The sequence below is a fragment of the Myxine glutinosa genome, chromosome 10 (genome assembly GCF_964187855.1).
Source record: "Myxine glutinosa chromosome 10, kmMyxGlut1.1, whole genome shotgun sequence".
In the NCBI taxonomy this organism is placed as follows: Eukaryota; Metazoa; Chordata; class Myxini; order Myxiniformes; family Myxinidae; genus Myxine; species Myxine glutinosa.
In genome coordinates, this window is record NC_136270.1 from 55,830,302 (window position 1) to 55,840,110 (window position 9,809).

The 9,809-nt window shown below is 48.1% G+C and overlaps 1 protein-coding gene across 4 annotated transcripts in view; it reads left to right on the forward strand.

The window, feature by feature from the left end:
- Positions 1 to 9,514, forward strand: part of LOC137434580 (mitochondrial glutathione transporter SLC25A40-like) — a 69,524-nt gene extending 60,010 nt beyond the window's left edge. For 2 of the 4 annotated variants that reach the window (XR_013624734.1, XR_013624735.1), the window contains 6 exons: positions 322 to 495; positions 6,066 to 6,175; positions 6,363 to 6,444; positions 6,615 to 6,692; positions 8,025 to 8,824; positions 9,238 to 9,514. Coding sequence is in view for 2 of the 4 variants with exons in the window: in XM_068127748.2 (XP_067983849.1) it covers positions 322 to 495; positions 6,066 to 6,175; positions 6,363 to 6,444; positions 6,615 to 6,692; positions 8,025 to 8,155 (575 nt within the window). In the remaining 2 variants the exon portion in view is untranslated. Of the gene's footprint in view, positions 1 to 321; positions 496 to 6,065; positions 6,176 to 6,362; positions 6,445 to 6,614; positions 6,693 to 8,024 lie in introns of all 4 variants that reach the window. The other 2 variants (XM_068127748.2, XM_068127749.2) reach the window with 1 other exon arrangement.
- The last annotated feature ends 295 nt before the right edge of the window (positions 9,515 to 9,809 follow it).

Sequence of the window (9,809 nt, forward strand, 5' to 3'; positions counted from 1 at the left end):
TCTGCCACTCCTTGAACTTCTTCCTCTTCTCGTCAATCTTCTTTCCAACTTCATCATCCCACCACCATGTTTCCGAGTGCCTCGGTGGTCCTTTTGTCCATCCACATACCTCACCAACGGCTCCCAACAGACTATCTTTCATTGACATCCAACCACTTTCAAGCTCAACCACATCATCCTCGACCCTGCTCAGCCTCTCTCTTAATGCCTCCCTTACTGTTTGGAATGATTATCAATTTTGTTTCACTGGCGGACAGTAAAAGTGTGATGTCACTCCCCTCTGCGACTTGTGCTCACCTTGACCGATCTTCCTGTGTGTAGTTGGCGCTGTGACTGTAATCTCTCCACTGGAGTTGATCCGCACAAAGATGCAGTCCCAGCAGCTCACGTACAAGCAGCTCGGTGCGTGCGTGAAGCAAGCGGTCGCCCAAGGAGGCTGGCGATCGTTTTGGCAAGGCTGGTCACCTACGATGTTCAGGGATGTGCCTTTCTCTGGTAAGCAATGAAGGTGTGTGTGTGTGTGTGTGTGTGTGTGTGTGTGTGTGTGTGTGTGTGTGTGTGTGTCGGTCGGACAGCTGACAGTGTTTCCGCTCCACAAGGTTGGTGTAATGACGGCATCTCTTGGCAATGTCCTGCCCATGGCTTTCGCCAATAATTATAAGCAAAGATTTGCGGTTGGGAGTAAATCCAAATGACTCCATGGTAAGATCTCCAACCTTTAATTGAACAATGACTCAATGTTTCGATTAACAACATGTGATAAAGCCACACGCCTCCGTTAATCTTCCTCAAGAGTGATAAAATCATCTCAACATCCCCTTATATGCAAAGTGGGCAGGTATATTTTTGCTTTAATATATTTACAGTTTTAATTTAATTTACAATTTAATTATTTACAAGTTTAACTTTTATTTAAATGTAATGATTGTTCCTGATTTTCTAAACACTTGAGTTATAATCCAGCATTGCTTACAGGATTATTTTGAGCCGTTAATATGCGGTTGATTTTTGAATTTGGTCAGTAACGTCTCCGTTCACGAAAGCGGTGTGATACGGTTTCATTGGCTGTCCAGCTTTGCCCACCGCACTTTGCATATACCCCGCCCACTTTGCATATAAGGGCATGTTGAGATGATTTTATCACTCTTGAGGAAGATTAACGGAGGCGTGTGGCTTTGTCACATGTTGTTAATGGAAATGTTGTCATTGTTTGTTCAATTAAAGGTTGGAGATCTTACCATGGAGTCATATAGTCAGGGGGCTGCAAAAGTAGGTATACAGTAATGAAAAACAAAACGTGCGCACAAAACGTATTTTATTGATTATACAAGCATATCAATAATAACATATCAATAATAAACATATCAATAATAAACATTAATCCCTCAAATGTTCAAACTGTTTGCCCCCGGCATTCACACACTCCACTAGTCGAGTGTGGACACCCATGCACACTCTGGCACAAAGGTCTTTATCAGCATCAATTTCCTGGCAAGCCTCCCATATGAACTGAATCATGGCATCAACAGAACGTGGCTTGCATGCGAAAACCCTGTCTTTTACACATCCCCAGAAAAAGAAGTCCATAGGGGTGAGATCCGGCGAACGTGGTGGCCAGTCAACGGCTCCCTGACGTCCAATCCACCTGTTGGGAAATTCTTTGTCAAGTAGCGCACGCACAGTGAGTGCGAAGTGCGGTGGCGCCCCATCCTGCTGAAAGTAGAAGTCGTCCTGCTGCTGTTGTTCGCGTACCTGTGGTATGATTGTATCCGTCAGCATGTTCAGATACACGTGTTGATCGACAGTCCTGTGCAGAATGATAGGTCCAACGACACCTTTGCAGGACAGGCCAGCCCACACTGTCACCCCAGGTTGATTGAGCTGTTGCTCAATCGTGACTTTAGGGTTTTCAGTTGCGTAGTACACACAATTGTGCCGATTAACGGCACCCGATAGCTTAAAGTTTGCTTCATCGGACCACACGATTTTGCGCAGAATGCTGTCACCCTCTCGTTCCTCGTTCAGGATGGCTTCGCAAAATTGTAAACGCCGATCCGAGTCATCCTCTAATAAACCATGTATCAATCGTGGCACGTACATTTTCAGTCCTGCACGGTGCATCAAACGACCCAACGACCCAACGATCTGCGTTCAATACCCAATTCAGATGACGCCCTGTTTTTCGATTTCTGAGGGCTCTGGGTAAATGCCAGGGCGACTTACATTGCATTCTCTGGCGTTGTCACGGTGACTGGTCGACCACTCTTCGGCGAGTTGTGGATAGACCCCGTCCTCTCAAATTTGTCACGTCTCCGGTAAATCGTGAGCCTCGTTGGTGGAGGCGATGCAAATGTTTCTCGCCACTGCTCTCGCACACGTTCACTGTTCTCTGTCTTCCAGTACTGTTTCAAAATCCATTTGCGCTCCTCGTCCATTGAATTACCAGCCATCGTTAAATTTCCACTTCACCTGCAAATAATAGATGTATTATAGAAAAAATTAGGAAAATAAAAATATTAAAAATGGTAAAAATGATTTTAATGAATTAAATGAATTCTAGTATTAAATGAATCCTAGCACCACTATTATAATACTGGTAATACTGCTATAATCCTTACTGTATACCTACTTTTGCAGCCCCCTATATATATATACAGTCAAGTGAAAAAGTAAGTACACCCTTGACTCTAATAGGTGGTATTGCCCCCTTTGGCAGAAACAACCTCAAGTCGGCGTTTCTTATAACTGTCTACCAGTCTCTGACATCGACTGGGAGAAAAATTTGCCCACTCCTCCATGCAGAATTCTTTCAGCTGTGCGATGTTTGAGGGGTTTCTTGCATCCACAGCTCGTTTCAAATCCCCCCACAACATCTCGATGGGATTTAGATCCGGGCTTTGACTTGGCCATTCCAGAACCGTCCATTTCTTTCTTTTCAGCCATTCCTTGGTGGATTTACTGGTATGTTTGGGGTCATTGTGATGTTGCAAGGTCCACCTTCGGTTGAGCTTCAACTTTCCGACAGATGGCCTCACATTATCCTCAAGCACCCTCTGGTACAATGAAGAATTCATAGTGGATTCTATGATGGTGAGCTGCCCAGGCCCTGATGCAGCAAAGCTGCCCCAAACCATAATATTTCCACCACCATGCTTTACAATTGGTATCAGGTTCTTGTGGTCAAATGCTGTCTTTGGTTTTCGCCAAACATGTCTTCTGGTACTGTGGCCAAATAGCTCTACCTTTGACTCATCTGTCCAGAGCACATTGTTCCAGAAGTGCTGGTCTTTGCCGAGGTGTTCATTGGCAAACTTTAGTCTTGCCCTGATGTTCTTTCTGGACAGCAAAGGTTTCCTCCTGGCACACCTCCCATGTAGATCAAATTTGTGCAGCCTCTTTCTCATGGTAGACTCGTGCACTTTGACATCAACAGTGGCAAGAGCTAACTGTAGGTCCCGTGATGACATTCTGGGGTTCTTAGAGACTTCTTTCAGCATCTTGCGGTCTGCTCTCGAACTGAACTAGCTGGGGCGGCCTGGCCTGAACAAGTTGGCAGTTGTTTGGAATCTTCTCCACTTGTAGATGATCTTCCGGACAGTCGAATGATTGATTTCAAATTGTTTGGAGATCTTTTTAAATCCCTTCCCAGACTCGTAGGCCTCATTAACCTTCTTTCTGAAGGCCTCAGAGAGCTCTTTTGATCTTGGCATGGTGATGCCGCACACTTCAACAACAAAGAGCAAAGCAAACGAAATGTCTGAGGTTTAAATAAGACAGGTTCCTCCAAGATCCTCTCTAACGATGTTCTAATCATTTGCACCTGAGCTGGTGCACCTGATTCTAATTTTTGGTATTTGAAGTAGTGATAAATGTCGGGGTGTACTTACTTTTTCCACATGCAAAATTTGCATTTATGTTTATTTAAATTATACAATGGACTACAAAATGTAAATGTTTCATGATATTTGTTATATTATATCACCTTTAACTATCAATATTGTTGAAATGAAGATCAAATAGCTGTATGTTGAAATATGTTGAAAAAGTCAAAACTTTACATGGGGTGTACTTACTTTTTCACGTGACTGTATATATATAAAAAATAAGTGGGGGGGTGGGGGGGGGGGGTGGGAGGGTGGGGGGGAAATCCGGACGGTTGAACTGGTTGAAGGGGGAAACAACAGAAAAAAAGTTGGGAACCACTGCACTAGTAGGCCTGTTAGGCCAAATTTATCATTGGTCTTCACGGCATTGTCGAAACTTCCGTATGGGTTGTTACAAAAATACGGAGTTCTGTGCTATACGGAGGGAGTTTCGTCCATGAATATTGGGCCGTCAAAAGTACATAACGCTGTTGGTTTAAGGAAGGCAGGTACCGAGGGCTTGACGTAAACCTTACGAATTATTTTTATTCGGCATATGATTCAATTTTTCGGGGTCCCTCATTTTGAGTAACACTCGACCCAAACGAAGCCAATGGAAATCCCTAATGCAACAAACCCGGGCGGTGTATTTTATCAGAGGCCGACAGGCCTGATCTGATGTCTTTGACCCACCAGAAAACCAAGATGGCGTCCATATTATTTGGTCTGGATGCCAAGGTGGGTGGAGTCGAGCAACAAATGTGGGTGGAGTCGAGCGACAAATGTGGGTGGTCGAGCGACAAATGTGGGTGGAGTCGAGCGACAAATGTGGGTGGAGTCGAGCGACAAATGTGGGTGGAGTCGAGCGACAAATGTGGGTGGAGTCGAGCGACAAATGTGGGTGGAGTCGAGCGACAAATGTGGGTGGAGTCGAGCGACAAATGTGGGTGGAGTCGAGCGACAAATGTGGGTGGGGTCGAGCGACAAATGTGGGTGGGGTCGAGCGACAAATGTGGGTGGGGTCGAGCGACAAATGTGGGTGGGGTCGAGCGACAAATGTGGGTGGGGTCGAGCGACAAATGTGGGTGGGGTCGAGCGACAAATGTGGGTGGGGTCGAGCGACAAATGTGGGTGGGGTCGAGCGACAAATGTGGGTGGGGTCGAGCGACAAATGTGGGTGGGGTCGAGCGACAAATGTGGGTGGGGTCGAGCGACAAATGTGGGTGGGGTCGAGCGACAAATGTGGGTGGGGTCGAGCGACAAATGTGGGTGGGGTCGAGCGACAAATGTGGGTGGGGCCTGGCACATTTCAAAAATCGACCCCCTAACAAGAACCATAACAACACTAGCAACAACAACAACCATGCGGAGCTCTTGTCACGCTGTGCCATGTCGCAGGTAAAAATGGTTCTGTTGGAAAGGTAATAATCGATTTCCTTGAAACAAAAATTAGTGTGTTTAATCACAAAGATCCTTGTTTGAATCAAAAGTCTCTTTCTGAGATTTAGGGAGAAGATATGGGAATGGGAGCTTCATGCTGCGGTTGCATTGGTAATATTTATTATTCTGTGACAGCGGAAACACTTTATAAGGACATGGAATGAGCTCACATACGACAACCACGGTAACGTCAACAACAACTATGTCTGTCTGGTCCTCTGTCTGTCCGTTAACTTTATGCTATTTTTTGCTACTCCTTCTTTTGTCCCAGCTGATTGTTCTGAAACTTTACACGTGAATACAAGACAATATCCCACACAATCGCTCGGGCTTCGATTTCGGACAGTGGGGGTTAACCCCCAATTTTGGATCCCTACTCTTCCCTTATTTACCAACCGATTGCTCTGAAGCTCGATACAGCCCTTCTACATGATGGCCTGCACGATCGCTCAGGCCGAGTTTTTTTTGGGGGGGATCATGGGGGCTCCCAAGGGGGGGGGGGGGGATTACCCCGTGAATCTTTAGATCCCTACTTGTCCTTTGTTTACCAATCGATTGCCCTAAAACCTGATGCAGCTCTTATCGATGGTCCACAAAATTGCTCAGTCTTAGATTTTTCGATTTCCAATCGGGGGGCTTCCAGGCAAGGTCCCCCCAAATCAGCAGAGGTCTGATCTACAACCTCGAGAGATCTACAACCTTCAGCCCATTCGGGGCTATTTGTTTTGTTATTGCAGTGAACCTTCGTTTTTGTGTGACCAGGTATTTACTGGATGAATCTCGAACTGATCAAGCGCTGGATTGTGAAGCATTACGCGGTGCGTGAACAAGCCTTCTTTGTCAATTTCACTGCTGGAGCCATTTCTGGAATGGTACGTAGTACATGGCTTTTCATGGATGGTTTACCTGGAGAGTACCTGGAGAGTTTAGTAAATACCATACCCCGCCCAGTTACTTCATACGGACGAGTCCCTGAACGTTGTTGATGGCACCGCCATGTTTTGTGCTATTTGGACACGTTGTGGAGGTTATTCGTTGTATGGTTGTGCCTGTTCTCAGCTTGCTGCGACTCTGACGCTTCCATTTGACGTGGTGAAAACACAAAGGCAGGTTGCGCTTGGAAAGGTGGTGATCGGAGCAGGTAATATACAAATCCACCTTTGAAGAAAGCACGACACGTTGCTATCATAATGTCGTTGCCTTTTTAATTACATTTTTATTTGCTCTTTAAAAATAACTGATTTGACATCATCAACATTGTGCTTCTTAATGTACCTTTGCTTGAGGATACTCCTCTTTTTTTTTGTCCAGCGACCCCCAATCATGAATCCACCTGGAGCGTAATGCGTGACATCTACAGACGTGCTGGTCCATCTGGTCTTTTTGCGGGTGGGTTAAAAAACAACAACAGCATCTTGCATCTCTTTGGGGTCTTTCTTTACCTCACCCCATTCCCACTTTAACCTCACCCCACCATCGCCTCACCTGCTCTACCCCACAATCCCCTCACCTCCTCTGCCCCACCATCACCTCACCTCCTCTGCCCCACCATCGCCTCACCTCCTCTGCCCCACCATCGCCTCACCTCCTCTGCCCCACCATCGCCTCACCTCGTCTGCCCCACCATCGCCTCACCTCGTCTGCCCCACCATCGCCTCACCTCCTCTGCCCCACCATCGCCTCACCTCCTCTGCCCCACCATCGCCTCACCTCCTCTGCCCCACCATCGCCTCACCTCCTCTTCCCCACCATCGCCTCACCTCCTCTGCCCCATCTCCTCACCTCCTCTGCCCCGCGATCTCATCTCCTCTGCCCCACCATCGCCTCACCTCCCCCCAACCCACCTGACTTCACCTCTCCCCACCACACCATCTCCTCACCTCCCCCCAACCCAGCTGACTTCACCTCCCCCCACCACACCATCTCCTCACCTCCCCCCAACCCACCATCTCCTCACCTCCCCCCAACCCACCTGACTTCACCTCTCCCCACCACACCATCTCCTCACCTCCCCCCAACCCACCTGACTTCACCTCTCCCCACCACACCATCTCCTCACCTCCCCCCAACCCACCTGACTTCACCTCCCCCTACCACACCATCTCCTCACCTCCCCCCAACCCAGCTGACTTCACCTCCCCCCACCACACCATCTCCTCACCTCCCCCCAACCCACCATCTCCTCACCTCCCCCCAACCCACCTGACTTCACCTCTCCCCACCACACCATCTCCTCACCTCCCCCCAACCCACCTGACTTCACCTCTCCCCACCACACCATCTCCTCACCTCCCCACAACCCACCTGACTTCACCTCTCCCCACCACACCATCTCCTCACCTCCCCCCAACCCACCTGACTTCACCTCCCCCCACCACACCATCTCCTCACCTCCCCCCAACCCACCTGACTTCACCTCTCCCCACCACACCATCTCCTCACCTCCCCCCACCACACCATCTCCTCACCTCCCCCCAACCCACCTGACTTCACCTCTCCCCACCACACCATCTCCTCACCTCCCCCCAACCCACCTGACTTCACCTCTCCCCACCACACCATCTCCTCACCTCCCCCCAACCCACCTCACTTCACCTCCCCCTACCACACCATCTCCTCACCTCCCCCCAACGCACCACACCATCGCCTCACCTCCCCCACCCACCCAACCCCCTCACCCCCCACCCCCCTCCCAACGCTTATCCTTTCCTCTCCCTGCAGGGTTTCTTCCCCGTGTGGCGAAAGTAGCTCCGGCCTGTGCTATCATGATCGGATGCTACGAATGTGTGAAGGATTTTTTTCGCCAGCTGAACCATCAGAAGATGCTCGCTCTTCCTCGAATGGATGGGTGAAAGGTTCAACCGTGGTCTGCGAGCGGCCGTACACCGACTACGAACGTTGATCCACCGCACTTCATGACGATGACGATGGCGGTCCGGTCCAGTCCTCCGCGGACGTTGGTTCTGAATACGAATCCATTCCGCTGCAGAACCGACCGTCAATGTTGATTTGGCACTTGGAAAATGCTCGGCCCCAAATGGGTCCGAATGGGTCCACTCGTGTCTCGCCGAATGGACCATTGTTGGCATCCAACCAGGAAGCTGCCATTTCGCAACTGTTGGTGCAAAGTACTTTATCACTTGTCATTTTGAAATCCTTTCTTTTTAAAACTGTTTTTTGTTATTGAAAAGTGAAATCTATTTTTTTCCAATTGTAGAAAACGTTGATTATAAGTTTTATGTTTTCCAATTGCAACAAAGCAGGAATGGTACAAATGGTGCAAGATAAGAACCGTACCGGCGTGTCATGTATGACATCATGAGCAGATTTGTCCAGACAAACCGGTATCCCATCGACTGCTAAATTCTGTCCCATGATCCGGTCTTGTACTCCAGACAAACCGGTATCCCATCGACCGCTGAATTCTGTCCCATGATCCGGTCTTGTACTCCAGACAAACCGGTATCCCATCGACCGCTAAATTCTGTCCCATGATCCAGTCTTGTACTCCAGACAAACCGGTATCCCAATGACTGCTAAATTATGTCCCATGATCTGTTCATGTACTCCAGACAAACCAGTATCCCATCGACCGCTAAATTCTGTCCCATGATCCAGTCTTGTACTCCAGACAAACCGGTATCCCATCGACCGCTAAATTCTGTCCCATGATCTGTTCATGTACTCCAGACAAACCAGTATCCCATCGACCGCTAAATTCTGTCCCATGATCAGGTCTTGTACTACAGACAAACCGGTATCCCATCGACCGCTAAATTCTGTCCCATGATCCGGTCTTGTACTCCAGACAAACCAGTATCCCATCGACCGCTAAATTCTGTCCCATGATCAGGTCTTGTACTACAGACAAACAGGTATCCCATCGACCGCTGAATTCTGTCCCATGATCCGGTCTTGTACTCCAGACAAACAGGTATCCCATCGACCGCTAAATTCTGTCCCATGATCCAGTCTTGTACTCCAGACAAACCGGTATCCCAATGACCGCTAAATTCTGTCCCATGATCCGGTCTTGTACTCCAGACAAACCGGTATCCCATCGACCGCTAAATTCTGTCCCATGATCCGTTCATGTACTCCAGACAAACTGCTCTCCCAATGACCACTAAATGCCGTCCTGTAGTCTGTGCTTGTACATGAGAATGAGATTCCTCTGAAATCCCATTAAATTTTATATGTGTATAAAACCATCAAGATTCCTTTTTCCATCCATTGCCCAAACTTGTTTTTGCTTCATTCTGTCCTACACCAACAAGCGCCATCCTTGGATCTTTCCCAAAATATTGATTCCCACAACTAATAAGCTCGCCCTTCACATCATGTCCTTATTCGTCACCAAAACGTTCATTTTGTTTATGGAGCAAAATTCTCTTTTTCCGCAGCGACGAACATCTCTCCTATAATTCTCTCCCATTGAAAATACATGAAACATTGACATGACCTCTCTGTCGACCCCTCCCCATGATCACATGACCTCACCTGTCA